The 13,201-nt window shown below is 53.2% G+C and overlaps 2 protein-coding genes across 2 annotated transcripts; one reads left to right on the top strand and one right to left on the bottom strand.

The window, feature by feature from the left end:
- Nucleotides 1–4,951: 4,951 nt before the first annotated feature.
- On the bottom strand, nt 4,952–7,048 carry N0V89_005673 (uncharacterized protein; the record flags this gene model as incomplete). Its single annotated transcript, XM_056214448.1, has 4 exons — nt 4,952–5,815; nt 5,860–6,129; nt 6,181–6,627; nt 6,677–7,048. The coding sequence occupies 4 exons, from the start codon at nt 7,046–7,048 to the stop codon at nt 4,952–4,954; spliced, it is 1,953 nt and encodes a 650-aa protein (XP_056071715.1).
- Nucleotides 7,049–10,301: 3,253 nt separating this feature from the next.
- On the top strand, nt 10,302–11,020 carry N0V89_005672 (uncharacterized protein; the record flags this gene model as incomplete). Its single annotated transcript, XM_056214447.1, has 2 exons — nt 10,302–10,640; nt 10,691–11,020. 2 exons carry the CDS (start codon nt 10,302–10,304, stop codon nt 11,018–11,020), a joined length of 669 nt encoding a protein of 222 aa, XP_056071714.1.
- Between the last annotated feature and the right edge of the window lie 2,181 nt (nt 11,021–13,201).

The raw sequence follows: 13,201 nt of genomic DNA, 5'->3' as shown, positions 1-13,201 counted from the left end.
TTGTTGTGGAGGTTCTGGTAGGGGAACTTGTTGGTTGGTGTCGGCTCGCCCTGCGGATGCCCCGCTGCCCACATCTCGCCCGCAACGTCGGGTTCAGAGGAGAAAAGTCGATGCGGAGCATTGCAAGGCCTCGAATAATCTCGGGCAGGCGCAGTTATCCCTTCGCGGCCCTCTGGTGTTGTGGAAGTAGCCGCCGAGCGTGGTGTTGAAGTCGGCGCCGGTCTGCTCGACCCCCTTCCGCCTGTATCTCGCCCACTACGTCGAAATTAGAAACAAAAATAAGCTGCGACGCACCTCAAGGCCTCAAATAATCTCCGCCGCATCGAATTACCCCTATTCTACCTCCTTGGTGTTGGTAAAGTAGCCCCCGAGTGTGGTGTTGAGGTTGGCGCCGGCCTGCCCGATCCCCCTCCGCCTGTATCTCACCGGCTATGTCGAATATGGAGACAAAAGTATGCTGCGACGCACCGCAAGGCCTCAAATAATCTCCGCCGTGTCGAATTGCCCCTTTGCGACCTGCTTGGTGTTGCGAGATAGGCCGGCGAGCATGGTGGTGGGGGATGTTCTGGAACGACGAGGCGGTGGAGTGAGAGAGGAGCGCGACCGCCTGCAACCAACAACCCGCACGCCCACCGCAAATGGCACCACGAGCAGCCTGGCGCTGCAACCAAAGACGGGATGATACGGCCTACGTCAAACGAACTGCTACCTTCCTAAATGTTGCTACAGTGCCGCGCAGGCCTACTCTACTCAAGATTCCTAGATGCGGCGATTGCCTGCAGCCCGCTGGTAGACATGCCAGCTCGAAGGACTGAACGTTTGGCCTGCCCCCCGCCATAGTCCCCCTGCTCATAGGCCTTTGGATGCACGTAAGCCCAGCAATACGACTTTTAAAGGGGTAGAAGTGCCTGCGTACATCTGCGCCCTCCCTGATGCTGTAGGCGCTACTTCATCCATATACACATCATCAAGTCAACCGTGCGTTGATCGCACCTGCTGGGGTGGTCCACAGTGCCGTGATCGCGCTTGCTATGCCACAAATTCAATACGTCTGATGCCTGCTGCTTCACGAAGCAAGTGCAATCAAACATATTAAAAATATCCTGATTACCATCAGGTTCTTTGATCGCTACCTATAGCGTGACATGCCGCGTCTACAATCACGCTATGCTGTCAGTCGTTCAATTTTGGGGACGCCATAAGAGCAGACGAGATGAGTTCTAGTACAGCCCATCCTATGGTAGCGCCGGTGTCACTCGAGCTCCTCGCTATATTGTAGCTTGTTGGTGACTTGCAGTGTGCGTGTGTCCTGGGCGAACTTGGGAATTTCCCGCAGTACTGCGTCTCGGACTACCGAGGTGCAAACACTTCCGTGCTACACATCGTATTAGGGCTTGGGTCTGCGCTCATACACACGCTGTAGATACACATGATGCAACGCCGAGTATGCCAATTGGTCAAGATCACTGAAGCTGCTGCGCGTACGATGCGATGCTCGTTTGCAGTAGCCCTTCGGAAACGCAACATAGCCGAAAGTAAAGAATTGTCATTCGCCAGAACAAGGAGCACTACGAGGTAGCGCGCCCGTAGAACCATTTAAATCGGAGCATTCCGTGGATCGCAGAAGATAAGTAACGGCTGTTCAAGGCTCGGTCGTTCATGCCATGCCTATAAGATCTCTCGCCAATCTTGATGATTCTTGCCTTCCGTTCAAGATGTCGACGCAATGCTATCAGGACACCTTCCTTTGCTAGAAAACGATGCTTGCTATATCCTTTGGTAAGGGCAATGGCCATTTTACGCACTCGCACTCCTAGCATTGCCTGGCTCTCTTTCTTCGGTGCTACGGACATCCCCCGTTTGTAGGCGCTCTCCCCGTTGCGGCCATCGCATGCCATCTCTTCGGTGTGGTGTTCAATTAGTGAGGGGTTGAGGCACCCCCTTCCGCTCGATTTCGATTGTGCGTCTCTCAGGTAACCACCCGGACCCTTCACCACCACCATATTCCCCCACAAAGATCTGGTAATCTATATTGAGAGGGTATTTATATTAAACAATTAGGAAGTTGTGATGTGTTAAGTCACTGTGCGTAGTCGTGGCGCACAGGGGCCTCTGGCACTTGGTGAATAGTTCTAACTGTGTACAGATAAACAAGTCTCCGGTTCGAATACGACAACCGCCTCGACCGAAACAGGCAACTTCTTTTTTGCAGCCTTTGCCTTTTTGCTGCACACCATTACTCCACCTTAGCCAAGGTGAGGGGTAAATGGTGAACGGCCATGCCTGGTAGCTGGCTGGTTCATTACCTTTTTTTCGGCTCCTCGCCGCGCTTTCACGGCCACCATATATTCTTATGGTCTTTACTGGGTGGGTATATATATTAAAGAATCAGAAGGTTCTGATGTGTTAAGTCACACTGTGCGCAGTCGCGGCGCATAGTGAGTCCTCTGGCACATTGGTGAACAGTGCTAACTGTGTATAGATCAGTCCCGAGTTCGATTACAACAACAGCCTTCGGGCGACATCTTTTTTTGCAATTTTTTACGTCTTTTTGGTGCACGCCACCATGCGTCGCTCAAGCACATCAGCAAGAGGGGTACAAACCCTAAAAGGTCGAAGCCGACAGCTGACTGTTTAATTACTGAAAGGTGCCATGAATATTACCGCGGCCCTGCAACCACCTTGCGCTTTGCATTGGATTTGCAATCTTTGGGAATGCTGAAGCGAGTCTTTCAACGAATGTCGCACCTGCACCGTCTCAAATTATGGCCTGAGAGCCCTTCCCACTACTACACATCAACTGCAAGAGGCATGCACGAGGCACCGTAGTTCGCAATTATCGAGAAGTATTTTCGCAGTATCAGGAGTACACCGCTTCCGGGACGGAATGCATTCCAACACGCTACAGCTTTCGAAGGCACAGCACCAAAGGCCATTCACCTGGTGAGCGGTTTCTTCTCTTGTGGTTTGGCACCGCGATTTTACGGCCACCATATCTATCTACAACCTTGACAAGGTAACTATATATATTTTAGAATTGGAGAGTTCTGATGTGTTAAGTCACTGTGCGTAGTCGCGACGCATAGGGGCCTCTGGCACTCTGATGAACATAGCTAACTGTGTACAGACAAGTCCATGGTTCGAATCCGAACAACTTCTTTTTCCTTTTTTGACCTTTTGCCTTTCTATCGTACCCCGCCATCGATCGGAGCAGCACGTCAGCGTAGACGACGGGGAATTGGTGAACGGTCACAGCTGAAAGCTCGCTTTTGCCAGGTGAGAGGTTCGTTGTTTGTGGCCTTTGACCCGCCAATCTGCACCTTATGACCTTTTCAAGCAACTATATATATTATTGAGCTGCGAAGTTCTGATGTGTTAAGTCACTGTGCGCAGTCGTGGCGCACAGGGGCCTCTGGCACTTTGGTGAGCAAGTGCTAACTGTGTACAGATGAATCAACAAGTCTCCGGTTCGATTACGACAACTGCCTCGACCGAAACAGGCAACATCTTTTTTGCAGCATTTACTTTTTTGCTCAACGCCAGCCTTGGAGCCGCACGCGCAATAGGCAAGAACAGGAGAGCACATGGACAGCCATGACCGTGATTTGACCGTTTAGTTGCCCATTGGAAACGATCTGGAGTATTACCGGGACCTCATTGCTTTCTGCGCGTCTCGTGGCGCTATTGCAATGTTACCGAAGGCAGCATGTAGAGACAAGCCGCGTCTAACTGCTCCGGTACATTCAAAATTCATTTGTCAAAGTCTGCGCTTAAAAACCAGCTCTGCCCTTGGATGAGATGAATTCAGCACTTGCATGTTAAATCCGGTACGATAGCAAGGATCGGGCAATGCCAGTAGCGCAAAGATGAACAGCACAGCTCGCGAATACAGCCATCATAGAGCCGACCCGCCGAAATCAGCAGGCCCAGCACCAGAAAGTCCTACCGTGGTGGTCTATGACAGGCCGTGCTTGCGTTTTCTGGCCCGTTTAGAGCACCCAAGGATCTCATGGACCTCCGGAGCACCTTCTCTAGGCGCTGCTACCTAAACCAAATCGCTATATTATCTCGGGGATGCCAGCCTGTCACCCCAACTCGACTGCCGCAGGCTAAGAATCGTCATCATTGACGAAGGCCATTACACCTTTCTCTTGGTCCTACCAAACACGACATTCGCCTTTCTGGCGAATTGCCCTAATTGCGTCGGAAATTGCACCATACTTTGAGCATAACCCGTCTTTATTCGCAACCAGGTCTATTTGGATGAGATCCTGCAGCTTCTCGATCAGCAGGAAGATGCGTGGGGTCGCAACGCAAACACCATGCCACCAGAGTGCTCCCTCAACAGCGCCATCTATGGCTGTCATATCAATATCATGCACGAGCAACCACCACAACATGCAAGCGGGCAAATGAGAAGTTGGTGGCATGAAAAGCCTTTGATAAATTTTATGAGACCATTTCATGACCATCCATGTTCGGCCGACCATATTCGAAAACAGTCTGTCAGATCCATCCATCAAATGACAAAGGCAATGCCCGCCATGAGTCGCATCGCGACGAGGGAGGAATTCGAAACAGACAAAGACAGAAATGAGTTGAAGAAGAAGAGAAGAAAACACCAGACCCCGTCCATGCATTCCATCAATCGTCAGTTTCACATCTTTATGACATGATGTACAACCAGGTATGCTTTGCTACACGACGAGTGTCTGAAAAGGCAGCAACAACAAAGAAAAACACGAGACAACCAGTCGATGAGGTCGTGGGTGCCATGCTCGAGATGACATATATCACCCTGAGGCGTCGTAACTGAGTAAAGAAAGACAAAGGAAATGGTCGAAATGGTCGAAATGGTACTGTGGCCGAATGGAGTATATTTCGGAATCAATATACACTGTTGGTATATGTGCCGAGAAGATGAGGCGGTAGACCGGAGCAAGTTGGCAAACTACTCGAAGTCACCGAGCTCGTCGCCATTCTGGTAGTAGCCGACGCCGTTGAACTGGTCATGGCCTGAGTAGGATGGACCGGCATAGGGAGCGTACATCGGAATGGTGGGAGTAGCGACATAAGCTTGGGGCGCAGTCGGACGGCCAATGACTCCAGGGTCGGTAGCACGGCCCATGAATGCAGGTGAGCCATTGTCGGCCAGGAGCTGCTGGGCGAGTCGCAGCGGGATATGTTCAAACGCGACTTGACCAGATTGGGCAAGTCCGAACTGAGCATGGAACAGCTGCTCGATCAAGCGCTTGGAATGCTCCGAGAAGCCCTTGAATGTCGGCGGGGGCCCATACTGGTTGTTCATGAAGACCATGTCACGAGGCGTGCCGCGATCAAAGTTACTCAGGTGAGCTCGGTCGACAGTCTGGTGGACAACTCCGGTCGGCGGGAAGAGACCCACGGTACGAGCACTGTCAATGGAGCGCTGGAACTTGGACCAGTTATCGGGATCGGGGAACTTGAGTTCGACACCTGTCTTGCGGATGTTCTGGTTGATGAAAGCTTCTTCCTTGGTGATGAAGAGGCGTGGGCGGCAATAGGGAGTCTGCTGCATAACCGAGGAGTTGCGGAACTTCTGGACAAGAGCCTCGCGACCTTGGATAGTCGCGTATGACAACTCGGCATTCTTGGATGAGCGGTAGCCTGGCCATCCGCGGTGCTCAACCTTGTCAAGCATGGCGATCATGCCGGTCATGTCGACGAAGTTTATGAACGCGTATCCAACGTTGTGACCGGACTTGAAGTCGATGCGCAAGTAGATGAAGTCGTAAGTACCGAAGCACACGCGATCCAGGAGAGTCTTAAGCGACATCTGAACAAGTCAGCAAAGCCAAGATGGAGTGGTGATCAACTTACCCAGTCGAGTTTGTTGGGGATGTTTCGGAGCATGATGGTCGTTCGAACATCGGAGCCCTGCACGATCTTCTCCCGGTTCACCTTATTGTGGCCGAAGCCAGGTTCACGCTCGTCGCGAGGGGGAATTGATGGTGCGTTGACGATGGGAGCATGGCGAAACTCCATGAACCTGCCCTTGTCGTCGATACGAGGCAACCGACGATGAGGGGAGTTAGAAGGACGCGGGCCGGTCCAGTTCTCCGCGCGAAAGACGTTCCATGACCAAAGGCCCTGGCAAAGGTTAGCACAGAACGAAGCAAATGATGAGAAGAGAACACTTACGTGCTGGTCCATCCGGTTCAGCGTGTGTTCAAGGAGGCTCGCCCGAGCGCGGTTGGCAACCTCGACGGAGTAGAACTCAAAGCGAAAGACGAAGACCATGCTGCCCTGGTCGGTGGAAGTATGCACGAAGTCGCGAATAGGTCCGAAACGCGACAGAGCGGCCTCGAGGTCATCGTGCATCCCCTTGAGGTCGTTCAAGGTGAATAGAAGTTGGAGTCCATCGACGACTGGAGCTGCGTGGACTTCAACACGGATCTGGCCCTCGAACTCATCGATGGCGGCAGTGTCCTGAGACTTGGCGATGGCAAAGGTATAGTTGTCAACATAACAGCAACGGAACAAGTGCTGCTCAAGTATGAGCTTGCCAGCTCCGGCGTCTTGCAGGTTGTCGAAACGGAGATAGACTCCACGGCTGTAGATGGGAACGCACATGTCGAACACAGCGTACTAGTGGGGTCAGTAACAAGAAACAGGGAGGGAAGTCAACAATACATACTTCCTTCATCTTGTCCTGGACTTTGGCAAGCTCGGTCTCATGGTCCGTTCCAGCCTCGATGTCGCGGTTGCCGTCCGGGATCAGCTGAACAAGAACGTAACGAGATATGAAGCCACGGCTCGAAGTGTCGATCTCGTTCACGAAGACGGGCAGTTGATGAGGTTGTGGATTCAGGCCATGATAGGCAGTGTGACGGATTGTGGGAACCTCGACAACTGGCTTCTTGCCATTGGCCTTGGACTCCTGACCTGCCGAGCGACCGCCCTTTCGGACAGCTTCTGGCGTGTACAGAGTGGGGTCCGTGCCAGCGAAGGGGCTGGAAGAAGGACCGCGAGTTGAGGAAGAGGGAGGGGGAGTGTGATTGGGCGACATGATGGAGATGTTGTCGAAAGATGTACAAGGGTACAAGTGTACAAGAGGATGGATGATGGTCAAGGGTGGTCGGCAAAGGCCAAGTTCAGACCAAAGACGGGACGAAAGAGCTTGGATGACTGAAAGTGGGTGTCGGGGGAAGGAAGAAAAAGTGTCGAGGAGCGAAGAAGTCAGGTCCTTATAGACCTCCGGGGGGAAGCCTTCCTTGGCGAACCACTGCGCCGGTGTCCTCCAACCCTGTCTACGATGATGGTCCTTGCGCTCACAGCCTTCGGTGAGCGTTGCGTGAGGTGAGGCGTGCTCGAGGGAAGAGTTGAAGGAAGCCTCCACCCTCTCCCGGCCCTATCTCCGCACCCAGGAGGAATCTCTTCACGGGAGCTGTACCATTCGAAAGCCCTCGTCGAGTTGTCTCTCCTCAGCGATTTGCAGGCCCGGGCATGCGCTCTGGTGGTTGTGCAGGTCCATTGCAACATGGCCGACGCCTTCAGTGTTCTCTCCAGTAGCCAGCACGGCATTCTCCGCTCACTCGACTAGTGGCTCTCCAGCCCACCGAAAGGGGTAAAGTGGGCGTCCTCGGTGGAAGGTACCGCAAGAACCTGTGGGGCGGTCAGGCGGCCCTCCAGATCAGGAGGCGTTGATTGGAGCGCCGAGGAGGGCAGAATGGAAGCCTCTGGATAACGAGACCGAGCGGTGAGGCCAGGCCGATAACGCAGGAGCACGGGTGCATGGAGCCCGGGCCACAGGCATAGGGTGTGAAAGCCCGTGGTATCGAGCTGCAGAGAGGCCCGAGGAAGCTGGCCGAGGTGCGAAGAGCTTGTAGAGCGGCCTGGCCGGCACCAAAACTTCGTGAAGCATATGCATGAGCTGCCCGAGAAGCACCAGTGTAGCAGAGCCGGGGAAGGTGCGGCCAGCACTCGCAAGGCAGGCACGATTCTCCCAAGTAGAACATTCCTTGCTTGTCCAGAAGAAGCACCAGAGACGCCCCGGTACGCCCGCCTCAAGCTGCGAGTGCTCAGGATACGTGTTATACGAGGACGTGCCTCGCAGCGGACGGGTTCGCTGAGAGGCACACAGCCCGCGAAGCAGGCCGCAGACTCTGTTACGAGTGGAGCGTAAGAAGTCACGAGGTTAGCAGCCCAATTGACACCTTCTATACACCCATCGGCTCCTCTCTGGCGCCCATCTCGTCTGAAGTAAGAGGGCACGGGTGATGGGGCGTGGAGAGCGACTGCCATAGTAAGAGACATCCGAGCACATGCCAGTAATGCTTCCTCGCACATCAACATGGCACACATCGCCACGACTATCTCCACAATGCGCGGGGAAGGTGCACTTCGATTTGGGAAGCATGGAGCCATGTTCTGCACGACAGCTGTCATAGCCTGGCAAAGTCTACCTACCCACGGCTCTGCACAGCTACCAAACACCCCGATCCATCATCAGAATCGCCAACGCCAATGTCCAACAACTCCAGGCTATCCATTCCGAACATTTTATTACATGGCGAAACCGCTGCCCCTATCCTTACGTAAGCCATCTGAGCCCTCCGAGCGACAGCCGCGTCCGGTGTTCAGCTGGGCAGTCCCCCTCCAACAGCGCATGCATCCTATCGTAAGAGTTTGTACGAGCAGGGAACCTCTCAGTATACACTTCTTAACCATCTTGTTCTGCTGCCGGGCGCTTTTGTCGGGTCTGGAGTCGTACCCTGAACAAAATGGCACATGATGCTAGTGGCACAGCGTTCAGCCTTCCCGAAAGCCGCCAAATGGACCGTACCAACCCCAAATTCTCTCCAGGTATTCCTAACAACGGCGGCTTCGGATGCGCGATACGTTTTGTCACTTCGGGATTTTGGTTGCGGTGGTGGCGGCTGATGTTGGTTCTGGGGACCCATCGAGGCGGTCAACACGGGGCCAAGACGCGGAAAGTGACAGCCTACGATCAGAGTCAGTCAATTCGAGGTTGCTCTATCTCATGGGTATCTTCACCATTGATGCGAAGGTCGTGGTGGTGTGGTGTGCTCTTTTTGTGCTCAGTTCCAAGGGCCCGGAGCGGGTTGCATCACAGCTAGCGCGCAAACAGACGGCGCTCTTTCGAGTTGCAGGTATGATGTCAATGCACTGCGCTCATATGGTCATATAATGTGATATTTGTCGGTTGTGCTGCTGGAATGAGCTGGAGCTGGAGCTAGGTGCTCGACTCGGCGGGGTTGGGTGGTCTGTTAGGCGCCACTTATGCTGGGTGATCGAATGCCAGATGCCGGCGAACAACAACCTGTGCCCCTCGATGTGCGGTCGTCTCGTTACGATAGGTATGTGACTCGTGCGGTCGCTGTCTGTTTGGAGAGGAGACGAGGAGGCAGCATCGCCGTCTGCAGTGCACAATCAACTGGAGGTAGTAGTCACCTAGCGATTTTCAGCAAATGGCGCCCAAGGAAGTTCAGCTTTCAGGAACATAGCATCGTCTGTTGTTCACAGCGCTTGGGTCAAGCGTCGCTGTTCGGGTGCTGCTCCTTTGGTCTGCGGGCGCGGGCAGGTGCGTTTGGCGGCAGCAAAGAAGGTACGCAAACTGGAACACTGGTGTCAGCATGCTGCTGGCTACGATTGCTCAGGGGTTCTGTTCTTTGTCGCCGTCAGTTTTCAGCATCTTGCTCTGGTGCCGCTCTCGGATCGCCTAAGCAGGACGAGGGTGGAAGTCGCTCTGGCGCCCAACGCGTGCCAGTCAGACAGGAGCGCAAAACCATTAGCGGTGTACCTGAAGGCTCCTTTGTTCTCTGAAGAGGCCCACTTCTTGTCTGTTGTCGTTCCAGCATCGTGGCCAATTCGGGGGGCTGGACAGATGAATATCGCGCTGGCGCTGCTCTTGATGCCGGCGTGTCAAGCAACAGGTGAACCCACGATAGCAGGTAAAGCTCACATGTAGACTCAGACCCACCAAAGGTATCTCCCAAGGTACATGCCTACGTCGATGGGATGATAAGCCGTTCGATAGAACAGTTGTTTATTCAAGAAGCTGTCCTGACCGAAAATGGAGCCTGGCACACCTCGATGCCCTTTCAGGGCCGCCTTCAGTGCTCCCGCTTCAAGCTATTGTGCACGGACTGTGAATGTGTTGCTACCTAGTCGACTCACTCAATCGTTTGTATTTTACCAATCCCACGACTAGTCGCACATTGCCCCCCACTCACAACACACTCTCGCAGTCGCCGCACTCATCGAAGCCCGTTTTCTCGATCACATCAATTCACATCATCATGTCGGACTCCGACCCGATCGAGAACGCCATCGAAGATATCACCACTCTCGCCAACTGCTGGCTGACTCTCCTGCCGATGTACGATTGCAACACGACCACAAACCGCGTTCGGGAGGTGGTCAACGAGGTTTCTGACTCCATCGAGCCCACTATCCTCAAGCAGGCGGACTATCAGGCCCTCATGCACGAAGCCAGTCTACTCTTGCGCGACTGGCTCAAATTTGAGCACCAGGCGAAGCCGCTCATTGAATCCGGCTTCAACAAGGTCAACTTGATGGAGGTCAGCGTTGCCTTCCTCAAGAACCCGCCTAAGCCGCTCAAGTTCAAGACTCCCTATGTAGGTAAATATGCGCCATGGAACGATCAAGCATACTAACAGCATCCTAGTGTGTGCGCGTGCAGGGCGATCTTGCGCTCATTCTGAAGGGTGTGACCTTCAAGATTCCGGCCGGGCACCTCATGGCCCGATGTATGAACCTCGAGGTACGTTTTGTACTCGATACTATGTTCCGTTACACTGACCAGTCCACCAAGACTAGTCCGATCAATCCGGCCGCTGTCTCCAGGGGCGAAGTCACCGTCGACGAGCACGGAAAAGTCACTGCCTTCAAGCACCTCCTCGATCTCACCCGCATGGTCGCTTCCGGTCGCAAGAAGTTCGAGAAGGCCCTCGTTGACTACATCGGGGCGACGTTTGGCTTGGATGAGGAGGCTTAGTTTTGGGATGGGTGAGGGAGTTTTGGTCTGGCGCTTGGAGTAGCGGCTTGGTAGCACTGTGATACTATTCAAGGGGTCCCGGCTTTAGGCCTTTTTGTGTGTTCTTGCAGTCTTTGATTGATGTCCCAAGGCATACGTGATTTTCTTCGGCATTTTCGTTGTGATGGACTTTGGCATTGAGGACTTCGCTTCTACTTACATTGTAACACAGGGCTGCGCAATTTTTGTAGCCGAGGCCTACCCACTCGGCTTCATTTCACGTTTGTTACTATCCGCACAAGGCGTGTTGTTGATGCCCTGGTACAACCTCCTTAGCTCGTTCGCGTTTGCCAGTGTCTCTGCCTTTCTCCCCACACACCGCACACCACACACCGTACATCGCACACAGCAGTTCCAGCACAGGCTCTGCTAACGCCAACACTGAGCCACCACCTACACCACCTCAGAGCCTACCTCGTCTATCACCAAGCCCGTCACCGTCTGCACGCGCTTCTGCCCTTGCTGCCCATATTCACGGAAACGGCTACTTCACCGGCTCCAACGCTGACGTCTCCGTCGAGACTTCTGGCTCTAAAATTGCTCCTACTTCGTGCTCCTGAAGGTATGTATGCAATCGGTTTGGGCTCAATACATCATGTCGGTCACGTAGTCTGCTGTAGTTCAGGTCCAGGTCGGCATACCGTATGCCGTTCTCGTACTCAACGTGGCGGCAGTTCCATGTTGCAGCTGCTACAGCATAAGTTAAGGTGTCATAGCTGGCTTCTACGAAAATATGATCTTAGGGCTGAGAATCTTACCAAGCTTGCTAATTGTCGTCATAGATCGAATCACTGTCTCCTGACTTCTCCGTCACAGCCGTAAGTATCACCATATCAGAGAGCTGCTATAGGCCACTGTTACTACTTGGGCAAGTCCTTGTTTGGCTGTCGATTCATGGTCATTTCTTCTCGTCCATGTCTTTCAAGCTTTCTAGATTGCTAATCGTTTATAGCCAATGCCCCACTTCGACCCTGTCGCCGTCTACATCGCCGTCCTCCTCCGCCTACAAAACTTCTTCCACCGCTGCCTCCGGGCCCTCGACTGTCTCCGCCCGCAATTTCTCGCCCTCTTGACGACCTACCGGGCCTGCGACCCCGACCCAAACCAGCTCCGCCCTCTGCTAGACTACGTCGAGGTGCGCTTCGCGGTAGGCCTGAATTTCAGGCAGTATTGGGCGTGGAGGGTGGCGCCGGTGTTCTTCGTGTTTCGCGCGACATGGTGGGCGCTGATGGGGGTGTGGTGCTGGGGAGTTGTGGCGAGACTGTGGGTGGGCGTGGGTTGGTGGATTTTGGGAGGAAGAGAGGGGAGAGAGTAAGAGAAGAGAAGGAAGTCCACGACTGCCTGTAAAGACTCAGCGATCTGGATTGTATCCTTCCTAGACAGTTTTCTCAAAAAGTTCTCAATTGTATAATACCTTTTCCCTTTTTCCAGGACCTCTTGTATAACAGCAAAGTTTCCGTGAGGGTAGTCTCAGTTTGATTTCTTGATACCCACATATAGTGAATCAAGTTTCGTCTTGACTGTCTACATGATCCATAATCATTGTGTGAACAGAGATTGCCCAATCCTACGATCGGAGGATCATCTTGAGGTACTGGCACTTTTTCTTATGCTTTATTGACAGCATCCAGCTTGACCAACATTATCCATGCAACATACCTTGACCGGTATTCGAGCTCACTCCTTCAAACTGTCCGTGTGCTCGGCACCATTGGCTTTCCTCGCCCTTTCTACCTCTCCCATTATCTGCTTCTCTATCTCCCCAACCATGTCCGCGTGAGGGGTGTCTGCCTTAGCATGGCCACCCCCGCGCTCATAGATCTTGTGTACTTGCAAACTACCACTACAACGTTTGCGAATGCTTGGTGGAGATCTTGTCTAGTATTGATCATTATCTAACCGCTTGGCAAATGTTCTTCTACTTTGTAAGTCTTGATCTGACTGTCACCGTATGTGCTAAGAGAGGGAGACCTTATCGATAACTGATGTTCCTGATATTTCTTGCCCAAAGCAAAAGGTATACGCTTGAGGAACTGGCGCGCATAGTTGGAGTCAAGGTTGTTATTACGCTTGTTACACTAGATGATGTGCACTCAATCACAACAGGCACCAGCTTGTCTACAAAAAAATCCCGAGAATGAA

This window comes from Didymosphaeria variabile (genome assembly GCF_027946475.1).
Source record: "Didymosphaeria variabile strain IMI 356815 chromosome Unknown scaffold_4, whole genome shotgun sequence".
Classification (NCBI taxonomy): domain Eukaryota; kingdom Fungi; phylum Ascomycota; class Dothideomycetes; order Pleosporales; family Didymosphaeriaceae; genus Didymosphaeria; species Didymosphaeria variabile.
This window is presented reverse-complemented; position numbering and strand designations above follow the sequence as displayed.